The 13,282-nt window shown below is 30.8% G+C and overlaps 1 protein-coding gene across 3 annotated transcripts in view; it reads left to right on the top strand.

Moving 5' to 3' along the window:
- Window positions 1-13,282, top strand: part of LOC118202111 (calcium-binding protein E63-1-like) — a 710,926-nt gene that overhangs the window by 573,226 nt on the left and 124,418 nt on the right. The window contains exon 1 of one of the 3 annotated variants that reach the window (XM_085821629.1): window positions 12,037-12,350. The exons of the other annotated variants lie outside the window; for them this stretch is intronic. Within the exon in view, the coding sequence (XP_085677755.1) occupies window positions 12,297-12,350 (54 nt within the window). The 5' untranslated portion in view covers window positions 12,037-12,296. Of the gene's footprint in view, window positions 1-12,036; window positions 12,351-13,282 lie in introns of those variants that run through there. 3 annotated transcript variants of the gene reach the window in all.

The raw sequence follows: 13,282 nt of genomic DNA, 5'->3' as shown, positions 1-13,282 counted from the left end.
CTGTGCGAACTAATACGCGCCAAATGGTGATAACGTAAACGGGGTAATTTATATTATATATGTGGATGGGAGAAAGTGAGTTTTTTAATTTTAGCTAACCATATTAGACAACTATAAAGGTGATACCTTTATTACTCATGTCATTTTCTTCCACTTAAAACTTAACTTGGCTGTTTGAAATGAAATTTACACCCAAAGTTACTCATGAGAAAAGCACGACATTTGAACGACTCGTGTAATGTCCGCACCTGCATTTTAGTGACATAATTTTAGTAAAAAAAAGTGTAGACTTTACGTGAGCTTAATGCGGTATGCACAACTAGATGTTATAGCAGTCCCCTTATGTAAAGTTTCGAAGTTCTACGACTAATCGTTTTAAAGTTAAGCAAAATACATATATATGAACGTACGTACAGACGTCACAAAAAATCCATCTTGAAACCATTTTAAATGCATTTTACAATCTGTTTTGGAAAAAAAAAAAAGTCCTTTATTCTCTTCGTACGTAACAATGTCACTCAAAAATTCGTCGAAATGAATTCGAGAACGGTCACAATAGATATTTCCGTTGAAGTATGATACCCGAAATTTTACGCGATTACGATTCTTCCTTTACTTCTTAAAAGGAAGAACAAGAGGAGAGAATGCACTAGCGAAGTAAAGCACTGCGGTATCAATTTCTGAATAAGCTATTCGTACGAATTGAAATAATTCTTGCATTTAAACTTGTATTCCAAATTAAGATTTAACTTGAAATTAATGTAGATAATTACTGAGAGAATTAGATTTTTGTAGCGTAGTTTACGTGAGATGAGATCACTTGGGATCACGTGATATGAACCGGCAAATCAGGATTTTGTACGATGAAAGTATAGTAAATTCGTAAATTAATGTCTTTTTACAAATTTACTGTCTTTGTTTATTGGCTTTTTTACAAAATTTTAAACGACATTAAAATGTTTATGCCTTCAAAAAAAGAATTCTTAGTAATAAAATTTTTTTAATATTTTTTATGTGTATACTGTATGTTGTCGCCAATAAAGTCTACTTGGCGAGATTTGCGCCGGCGAAACGGAAAAGTACCATTTCTTGCATTTAAACTTGTGTTCCAAATTCAGATTTAACTTGAAATTAATGTAGATAATTACTGAGAGCATTAGATTTTTGTAGAGTAGTTTACGTGATATGAGATCGCTTGGGGTCACGTGATACGAACCGGCGAATTAGGATGTTGAACCATGAAAGCATAGTAAATTCTTAAAATAATGTCTTTTTACAAATTTATTGTCTTTATTTATTGCCTTTTTATAAAGTTTTAAGCGATATTAAAATGTTTATGCCTTCAAAACAAGAATTCTTAGTACTAAATTTTTTTTAATATTTTTTATGTGTATACTGTATGTTGTCGCCAATAAAGTCTGCTTGGCGAGATTTGCGCTGGCGAATTGGCAAAGTACCCAGATTTATATATAGCTTTGTTCTAACAAAACAAAGTTCTAACAAAACAAAATTTGTACCACGATAACTACTTTATCGTGGTACAAATTTTGTAGGTTATAATTTAAAAAAATTTTTCGAAAAATTTACAAAAATTATTTTTAAATACAAATTAAGAATAAATCATAAAAAATGGGCGAATTTGATTTGGAATGAACCTAAGTTTCGAATTCTGGAAGAAGGAATCAAGCAATGTAATAAAAATAGATATATTAATAAATATATATCAAATTCAATTAACATTAAGGAGCTAAAATTTTGAGAGTTAATTTTTTTAAAAACTACTCGTGCGATTTCTACAAAACTTGCTAGTTTAGATGGGCAAGTCATTTCAGAAAATATCAGGTTTTTTGACGAAATACCTATATTAGAACAATGTTATACTAATACATATCTTTTCGCTTTCGAGACATGAAAAACGTAAGTTGAATTTCATCAATCGGCCCAGTAGAACGGAAGATATAGAAGTCTTTTTTTTTTTTTTTTTTTTTTTCCCGACATGTACATATTTTTAAAGGTCATTATCACAGTTACATGCAAGATAAAAAGATGACCTTTAAATAGAGCACATTTAACTTGCCCGAACAAAGTAATTGAACTCAGGTTTTGTTTATTGGAAAATTCCTTTTCTATTCTTACTTCATTTTTCACACACCTTTCCAGCAGTTGCGATGAAACACCATTTTCTGTCTTACATTTAGTTAAAAGCTAAGTCTCTTCGTTATCGTCTTTAAAGTGCAGACATATTCACTGGTTTAAATTAAATTAGTAGATACTGTAACCATTTACTTTAGGTGACTGGGCTTTAAGTAGAGGAGAAATTAAGGAAAACTCCATCTAGTTGGGAAACATTTCCACGTAAGACGTAATTATAGTGAGATAAAACACAGTGGAATTTCTCGAGAGTGAAATAAAAATACCATTTTGAATCTAGGATATCGCCAATTTAATTACTTTTCCGAAACTAAGCTTAATATGATTTATAGTTCGATACTTTTTTACCCTATTCGTTATGCATAATGTGATTTTAAACATCTTTAATCTGTATAATATTACGTTAACAACAAAACGCCGAATCGAGCTGTATTAGCAAGAAAAGCTACTTGTGTCTGAAGCTGAAACTTTATAAGTAACTGAAGAACTAGTTTTATTAGTCCAAAGGCGCAGTTTGCCCAGAAGGACTATTCGTTTCGCTTTAGCATTTCGCGTTAATTCACTACAAGCGTTCTTCCACTTTTCAAATTGTTGCCACCCAATATTATCGCCCTGCACTATATTTAAAGAAATTAAATAAAGAAGAATATGAATAAATATATGTATATTTCTCGCATTGTAATAAAACAATGGTACCTAGAGCCATCCAGTTTTCAATAGTGTAATCCTCCTGCGAATATGGGCATCTGGAAGCCCAAATTTGAAATTTGGAATTTGTTTTATTATCAATTTCATATTTTATAAAACTTTAACGAATTTTGGATTAACAAACTCAAGGATTTCAAAGCGAGCTGCCATGGCAACGTCGTACAGAAAAAAACGTTTTTATCTCCAGCGAGCGAGACTGTGTATCCGAAATTCTAAAGATATGCTCATTTTAAAATTATTTTGCGGCATTGCACTAAATTTAAGGTTTAAGTGCTAAGAATATGATATTTAATAAATAAAGGTAACACACAAAATGTTAAAACAAGACAAAAAATGTGAAAGGTTTCAGACTATTAATTACGTCTAAAGCGGCGTTTTTTTTTAACGTTTTGTGTGTTACCTTTATTTATTAAATATCATGTTCTACGTACTCAAGTTATAAAATTCAGTTCAACAGCAATATCGCAAATTAATTTTAAAATGAGCATATCTTTAGAACTTCCAATACCAAGTCTCCAAAACTGGAGTAGTTTTTTTTTTTTTTTTTTTTTTTTTTTTTTTTTTTTTTTTTTTTCTCCCGTACAGCGCTGCCATTGCTCGCTTTGAAATCGTTTAGTTTTTCAATCAAAACTTCATTGAAGTGTTACAAAATACGAAATCGATAATAAAACAAATTTAATATTCAAATTAGGGCTTCCACATCCCCGTATTCTATGGAAGATTACGTTATTAAAACTTGGATGACTCTAGGTACTGTTGTTTTATCACAATACTAGAAACATACATACATTTATGGAGTTTCTTCATTATTTAATTTCTTTAAGACAGGGTGATAATATATGGTGGCAAAGATTTGAAAAGTTATACAGCATTTTAAAGTTTTCAACGCAAAATGCCAAAACGAAATTAAAAATCCTTCAGGGCAAATTGTCCCTTTGGATATAATTTCAAATATGAAACCTTTCAGATTTTTATTTATTTATTTATTTTTAATGTCTTTTTGTTTTCATGTAATGAATGAACTGTATTCAGAATTACTTTACAAAAAGAAACGTTTCCTGGAAATAAATAAACATAGTGATTCACAAGAAAAACCTTTGGTACTTTTCCGTTTCGCCGGCGCAGATCTCGCCAAGCAGACTTTGTTGGCGACAGCATACAGTATACACATAAAAAGTTTTAGTTCTGAGAATTTTTTATTTTGAAAGCATAAACATATTAATATGATTTAAAATTCTGTAAAAAGCCAATGAATAAAGACAATAAATTTGTAAAAAGATATTAATTTAAGAATTTACTATGCTTTCATGATTCAACATCCTGATTCGCCGGTTCGTATCACGTGACCCAAAGTGATCTCATCTCACGTAACATACGCTACAAAATTATAATTCTCTGAAATTATCTACATTAATTTCAAGTTAAATCGTAATTTGGAATACAAGTTTAAATGCAAGAATTATTTCAATTCGGACGAATAGCTTACTCAGAAATTATGTAAAACAACACTGCTTTTTACTTCGCTAGTGCATTCTCATTAGAATTGATGAATTTAACCCTTAATTTTGCCTTTCCTATACTTTCGCCTTCGGGTGAGCGGTGTGATTGCATCCTAATTGACTTAATTACCGCAAATGGTCTTAGGATATAAAATTTAACTATCTTTTCAAAAATTCTATGTAATTGTATGTCAGCATTGAAAGAAACAATCAATGTGATAAGAAATGGCTTTAAAACAAGTCGCAGCCATTTCCAGTGAAAGTTACCAGTGAAGATATTCCTTTTGGCATCAGTTGTACCATTATTGGCGACTTTATCGTTTGCACCTCAAAACGGAAAAGTACCAAACCTTTTTTTTATGCTATTTCTGATTTACCAAAATATTTTATACTGCTATCTTGATAATCAAGTATCAAGGCGGCAGTTTTTTCCCCCTTCGCCATCTTCCATCCTGTCCTCCAGTACTTACTGTGCGCTCTTTACTTGAAGGGCTCTTCTATGGAACACGAAGTTTTCATAGCCGGAATACAGCGTGAACTTTTCATGCTAATCTCGGCATACAGCGAAAGTTGGAGTTAGTTGATAATATTCAGCCCTTGATTAGATAATTAACCTATTGCAATCGTTTGCGAGGTTGAGCCCTTGCCACCAAAGATGTGCATTTGAATGTTTGCCATAAAAGTCTGAGCTTGAATTAACACTTGAACGCCAAGTTTTCGGTTTTATCCGTTTTGTGCAAACTTTGTGAGTTTTTCACTAAACTGATTGTGCACCTTTTGGCCTCGTTCATTCACTCTCCGAACACTGTTGTTAATTTCAGGTTGGAATTCTAAAATTCCTCTTTTCTGCCTCTCCAGAGTGGAATGCTACCACGTGTTCTATAGTAATTATTCCTCATCTGGATGAGTACTATCACCCGTCTTAATTTGTAAAAACAATTTAGAATCACCCTGTACATGCCCACCCGCTTACCCGCCTTAAAAGTCCTTACTCAGCCTTTATTTTCGCAATTGTTAGTCGTAGTTATTTAAGTACTTCCACTTACAGAAGTGTTTTAAATCACGAACATATTCGTGTCCAGTGTCAATTTTTTTTTCTAAGTGAATTTTAATTCTGGACAAATGACGAAATCTAGCGTTTAATGCCATCCGCGGTCTCCCGGTTTCTGGTTTATATTTTGGGAAGTTTTATACTCGTTATGAAAAAATAAAATTATAAAAAGTTACTCCCGTACGACAAAAATAACAGGGATATTTAATTTCAAAGTCATTTTCAACTTTCCTTAAGGAATCGATTAATCAAGTTAGAATAATTCGAAGAAATAGGTTTAAATGAAATGCAGAAAAAATTATGTATAATTTAATATACTGTACAAGGAAATCATGTGATGTACAAGGAAATCATCAGATTTTTTTATTCAAAGTATGTTAAGGAAATGATGTATATTTCTAATCAGAAAAATTGTTAAATATTTATGATAGAATTCGGATATGCAGAGATTTATCCGATGTCTTGGTTGACAAAAAGCAACATTTATCAAAGAATGCAAAACTTTCTGATGGGATGTAATTAGAATTTTTTAATTTTTTTTTTTTTTTTTTTTTTTTTAACCGTTCAGCAGACAATAAATTTAAATTGACCTAATCCCTGAATATTGTAGAATAAATATGGCCACCTCCTTGACCACAGTTTCACAATCAATTATTATACGATCAGCTGTTCGCATTATGAAATATTTATAATCTTTACATTTGGAATCTAAAAATATGAGCAAAACTTCATTTAAAAAGATTCTAAATGCTAATTTTTGGCTAATTAAAAGTTGTTTATTTCGTGTGTGACATTATTATTAGCCCAAATGGACGTTAGCCCAGAAAGGCTATTATTCTCGAAACGGCATTTTGCGTGAAATCACTATAAATGGCTGTATCACTTTTCAAATTGTTGCCCACCAAATACTATTGCCCTGTATTACATTTAAAGAAACAAAATAATGAAGAATCTACATGAATGTATGTGTGTTTCTTGCAGTGCGAGAAAACAACGGTACCTATCAGTCATCAAATTTTGAATAACATTGTCTTCCACTTGTTGTGCACGGGCACTTAGAAACCCGAATTTGGAAATTTCGAAGAATTTTATTATCTTTTCCGTATTTTGTAAAACTTAAAGAATTTTTTAAAAAAAACGAACAATTTCAAAGCGATCAGTGGCAACACTGTAGGGAATAAAACATTTTTATCTCCAGCGCACGAGAGTAGCATGAAAATGACAGTTCTGCGACAGGAGGAGCTGAGGGCGTGGTCAATGACATCACAGAGGGCGGGGCCAAAGGCAACGTCATCACACTAGGAGGCGTGGTTTCGAGTGGAGTTGAGGTGTTCGTAGACTGCTGGTTGAGTTGTAGACCTCCTGCTTTTCATTTAAAGTTAGTTTTTTTTAATTTGGCAACGGAGTCATGGCGTCCTCTAGGGACGAAAAAAGAAAATAATGTATTTAGGAATTGCTTATGGCGTCCTCTAGGGACGAAAAAAGAAAATAATCTATTTTAGAAGTTTCTTTTATTAAAAAAATGTTCTATGATTCAAAATATAGGATCGAACCGTGAAACAAAATATCTCCTTTTCTGGAAAGAAATAACTGTTAAAAATATTGGAAAGAATAACATAATACTCATTAAAATTTCGCACACACACACACACACACACATGGGCTTTTATCGAAAGCCTCAGCTTTCTGACACCTGAGGGTCTCTCTTCACAGTTTCACAGTCATGGGGTTTTTTTGAATACCCAGGTGCCAGCCCCCTTCCCATAACTCCACTGTGAAGTCATTGACCACATTAAAAATAATCCATTTTGTTTTCCATTAAACATTATTTATATTGATATGCCCATAGGCTAAGGAGTGCACTCCATCCTTTAAAATATATCTTTTATCATCAAAAGCTGAAAGTGCGATTTTATTTATAGCCATGGTAAAAAGATGATGGTTCTTACTCTGAATATTATATTGTAATTCTCTGGTGAAGATAGATTTCTCTAAACAATCTCTATAATTTTTATGTTTAAGTTTCCTTTTAATAACACTTTGTTTAACTCCTTTCGCGGTTTTCTTCTCACTTTCATCCAACAGTAGAGAGTACATTTTCGCCCTCAGTCCTATAAACTCCAGTATTGGTTCGGAATTCATTTCATCTTTGAAGCATCCAATTTTCTTTTTATTATTGATATTGTATAAAGCATGAGTCTTCGGATAATCTGACATATCGTACAGATGCGTATGAAAACTCATATCTCGATATACATCTTCTGTTAAAATTTCGTACGTGAGAGAGTCTGTGTCAGTAAAAAGTAGCTTGGCTCTTTCTCCATATTGTTTTTTGATATGATTATAATGAAAATTGTACATATGATATTTACTAAGTTCTAGTATGACAAATCCTACATATATGGGCCTGTTTAAACTAACACAGTTTTTCAACCTTTGTACTCCAACCAAATCGTTATCAAAAATTCTGAAATTATGAAAGGTTGGTGCAGCTACCAATTTTTTCGCTCTTTTTTCTGTATTGACTAATTGGACATCAACATGTTTCCTCACGTTTTCCATAGTTTTACCGTACACACTATTGTTCATTAGTTTCAAAAAATCTTTCTCATATCCTGTCTGTGCATTTTTACGTTGATCTGTATTAAACTGTATATAAGGTTGTAACCAAGCTTTTTGTTTAAATTTTATAATTTTGTGAACATGCATTAATTTCATACCTAAAGAGAGATATAACTGTAAATTTTTATGATAGATGACATAATTAAATTTAGGATTTAAATTAGGAACTAATTTAGTATTCGAGATAAATTTATTATTTTTCAGTACACTGACTGCATAAGGTGAAAGATGATTAGCTATTATTTTCATTTTTTCTGGAGCTAAGGGATAATCGTTATGAGCATTATGAAGTTCTTTGGGATATTCGAGGTCTACTTCCAAGATGTATCCATCCAAACTGTCTTCTGATAAAGTCAAAATCTTTTCTATGACATTATTATTAGGCTCAACCCACTCAAAACTTCCATAGGGTAAGGGTTGACTCATAGCCCACCCGTAGAGATTGTTTGCATCAAGGTATAAGATATATTTACTTTCTTTAGTTGAATCAAAATTTTTCAGATATTTATTATTTGCTACAGACTTACGCTGGGTAATCATGGACACACCTCCACGAATGCCCTGCTCTATAAATAAATGCATATTAACATCCGTTAATAATTCCAAAGCTTGATCAGTCATTTTTAAGCAGGCTTGCCAAGCTAATCCAGGTGCAGTCATCAAATGTGCACAATCTAAACTATAGTAAGTTTTACAAAGCTGTCTAAAATTTTCAAACACATCTGCTAATTGTAAAACATCACTTTTTACGTATAAATCATGATATTCACCTAAATTTTGAATATGAAAAGCTTGCCAAACAGTTTGAGCATGAATGTAATCATCCGAAGATATACTTTCACCAGTTAAAGTACTTCGAAAGTTCTCTATGGATGGTAACTGAGTATCTTTAAATTTATCAAAAGAGTTGATGTATTCATATGGATATATTCCCTTCCGTAATAATAATTTTATGTTTTGATCATTGGGAAAATTTTCTTTTAAAATCCTAAATTTTTCTTCAGGCAAGTTAGATACAAGTTTTTCCAAAGACGCGTTCATAAACTGTAAACTATCAATAAAAATTAAAGATATTCTTAGATTATTCCATTTTCTTTTAATACTGAAAGAAATATATTTTTCCATATTATTAGGTATAACATAAAACTTCCTGTTTTGAATTTTGCCGATGCCTTGCATGATTAAATGTGCATCATAGTGTTTTAAATTATGAAATACGACAGGAATTTTCTTTTGAAGTTTAAATTTCAAATTGCACTTATTGTGCAGAGCTCCTCTATACTTTCCCGTAAGATGATCGTGATCTTTTACACGATCATTATTCAAATGTTTTTTTCATAAGTAGCAATGAGTTGCATTTTTAAAATTTTGTTCATCTTGAGATGTCATGGAAAGAGGTACAATACTATATAATTTTTCAGCTATTTCCTCTTCTTCACGTAAAATATTTTGTATAAAATGGTCTACTGCATTTGGACCTCTATATACTGTTACAGGTTTAACGCTTTTCCCATCAGGTCCTACAATTATGTAAGCATATCCGCAAGCTTTATGATGATGTATTTTTTCTGTAAAAGACGCAGTAGCTACATCAGGTGTACAAGTGTCTATGTTTTCAATTAAAGCTTCAAAATCAGCATAAATAATGTACGGAATAGACTCTTCATATTGATAATTAGTATATTCTAATATTTTTTCTTCTTCCGAGGGCATTTTAATTCTCTGTATGTTTTGATGTTGACAGTATTTTACATGTTCTTCTAACAGGTTTTCACGGGTGAATCTATGCAAACACCTCATGCAATAGAACATATTTCCATCATGTTTTGTGAGGTTACCTAATAACCGGGACATATTTCTTATTAAGCAATAATGTTAAGTAGTGTCATCACTGATTAAAAGTAAATTAATACAATCAGTTTCTTTTCTGTTTGAAATGTAGAGGGGAAAGACTTCTTTTTCTTCATATCCAAATACATTTATTCTAAGATTATTTAGTTTTTCAATAGATGATATTTTTGTAATAGGAACAGGGCATTCAATATTTCCTAATTTTATTTCATGTTCATAGGGTTTATAATGATTTACTCGTTCTGGTTTATTTTCTCTAGAAAGATCATATTTGTGTGCAAGTAAGCACCACACTAAACATTTTTTATCCTCATTTTGAATGTTTAAAATGGCTTTTTTCATGGCAAGTTCTTTGGGAAGAGGTATATAACTACTAGCGGCTAAGGGATGATATCGTGCTGTGCAGAGTTCTAATTTTTCAATTTTATCTAATGTTCATCCAGAGCCATTTTGTAAAAATTCTTCAAATGATTTTTTTATCTTGTTATAGGCCTCATTCAATTGTTCTTCAACATTTTCTATTGTTAAACTTGTGAGGCAGGTAGATCTAAAATGTGGTTTAATAACCTCTTCCTCCCCATCATGTCCTATTCTAGAGAACTGTGCTGTTACTATAATGTACCATTTTAAAGCCTTTTTCTCATTGATTTCTTCCTCGAGTTTCGACATAATATTTAATTTGATATTATTTAAAAATATTTCAAGATCTTGATTAATTTCTTTGGTGGCGATAATTGTAAAAGAACTGAAGACGTTTAAGGCCGACGCTGCATGCTTCATTCGCTTGTTTAATGGATGGGGATTATTACTTTTCCTTTTAATACTTTGAACAGTACCATGTTGAGTACGGTTATGTTTCATTAGATCATGTTTTCTGCTAAACACGTCGTTGCATTTTTCACATGAAAAGTTATCTTTTTTAACATGAATATTTTGTATGTGTCTTCGTAAACTATCTGCTCTCGTAAACTGAGCCTGACATTCTTCACAGTGAAAGATTTTTCCCTCATGTGTTTTCGAATGACGAACTAAATGACTTTTATTGCTAAAACTTTTACCACATATGTCGCAAACCTGTGAAAGATAGAAAAGCGGCTTTCAATATGCATGCTTTCTTCATTATAAAATTACTCATTTTTAATCATCCCTCACTAAAAAAAATTAATTACATAATTCATTTTAGAAATCATTTAGTATTAACTCTTTACGTTTAAAGAATTTTAGTTTAGTTTAAAAATCTCTCTCTCACTACTTTTTTTCCTAATAATCACACATTGTACAACAACGACTAAAGGGAAAGAGAACCATTGAATAAATAACTATATCTGCAAGTCACTATTAAAAAGAAAAAAAATGTTACCTCTCTTGTACTTGGTTGAGGTTCCATTCTTTCAGAAGTTAGAGAGTTGAATTCCTCCTCCTGAATTCCAAAGTCGATAAACTAAGAAAAAAAAAGAGAAAAAACTGTGTTAATAAAAAATATTTTTTTAGAATATTCAAAAATGATTAATGTTTAAGAGTATTTGATACTTCATTCATTATCTTATAATAAATATACTTTTAAAATAAAGATTCAAAATAAAAGCATCTTCTCTCATAAAAAATAGTTCATTCATGCATTAAAAATATCATGCAACGATATACAAACTCGACTGATTTCCTTCAGACTCTTACAAATGCTTAAAAAAATTTTTTTGAACTCTAAACTATGTAAAAAGCAGGCTATTTAATTCAAATCATACTTGAAGCAAACATATAAATCATGCATTAAAAAATAGATTGATTATAATTCATTTTAAAAAGTTCATCTAGTCTGAAAAAAAAAATAATAATTAAAATAATATATAACAGTTCTAATACTTACGTTGGAAGAAACAGATTGGTGATCTTGTTCAAAAGCCATCGCAAAAAAATATTAAGCTCTGTGAATCAAATCAGGAAGACTTGCTCTTTTCAAGGTTGAGAAGAGAACTGACTTTTTCCATTTCTGAAACACCTTTTATAGGGATTAAAGAATGTTCTCGAAACATTTCAGATTTGTATAATCTGAACCAGGACAACAACAACATTATGATAACCCTTTCTTTCGAATACGATTTCAACTTCCATTAACCCTTATCATAACGTGAAGTCTACAACGCTTATCAAGGATCTTCCTTCACTTCTGTATGTATTGTCAAACTTGGAATAGCAACAACAACCTTAAGATAATACATTCTTTCACATATGATTATCAGAGTTTTAGAAATTTTCCATTACTCTATCATGATAAGTGGATGATGCTTTTAAGATTACCCTTATGCATATATGTATAAGTAATGTCAAACTTAAGAATAACAACTCTTTCAAATAAGTTTTCAGTGATTATCAGAGTTTTCCATTAACCTATCTTACCATGATAACGCAATAATATAATGACGCCTTATAGACTGTCCTTCCCAAACAAGACAAGACAAGAATGTATTACGGTAAGTGTTGATGAATTATATTGGTGAAGATATATTTTTATGTATTAATTTTAAAAATATAAGAGATTCTTTAAGACAGAAAAAAATTGTTCATTTATTTTGTGATAGGTTTTTTGAATTGAAATGTTATGAAGATTATAAAAATGCATTAATATAAGTACAGCTATTCTATTTAAATTTCTGTGTTTGGTTGATGTTATGACTATGTTTTTTTCCTTATGTTTTTTTAATAGAAATATATTGAAATTTTAGTTTTAATTTTAAAGCAAACATGTATATCAAATGTCAGTAAATGGATATTGCTGTTAATTTGATGTTAATTAATGTAAGAAAATTCCAAGTATATTTTATGTATAATACAGAAACTTGTTCTTTGGAAATAAATAAATGTATTTAAATAGAAAAGCTTCTTGGTGAAATGAATGTTTTTCATAACATTTAAAAACGATGTAAAACAAATATTGATTGTAGAGAGAAGAAAGAGTCTATATGTAAAAATAATAATTTTATTCATTTAATAAGGTTCCCATTTTCGTGGAGAACGTATATGTTTTACATATTTAACATGCAATACTTTTTTTTTCATATTAACATCATGATTCTGTAAATTTTCATTTTTGATATAGTCCATTGGCATGTTGATTTCAGTCAAGGCTTTTAAAAATTCGTTTTTAGCAGGAATATTAATCTTTTTCTTTTTGGTTGTAAAAAGGATGTTGAATAAGTCTATAATATTTGAATGCTTAATTTTTTCCTTATGATAAAGTACTTCGCCTTTATCATTCCACTTAAGAATATCAGGATGTCGCTTTAAAATAGCTAATGCATTTTGTGCTTTTCTTCTCATTCGTAAAGGTACACTGTCTAAGATAACAGTAGAATAATCAGTTACAGTCATCTGTTTGTCGCCGTCTGTCACAGATGAGGGGGCT

This window comes from Stegodyphus dumicola, chromosome 8, assembly GCF_044657685.1.
Source record: "Stegodyphus dumicola isolate Sdum_Otavi_A_Nest chromosome 8, ASM4465768v1".
In the NCBI taxonomy this organism is placed as follows: Eukaryota; Metazoa; Arthropoda; class Arachnida; order Araneae; family Eresidae; genus Stegodyphus; species Stegodyphus dumicola.
This window is presented reverse-complemented; position numbering and strand designations above follow the sequence as displayed.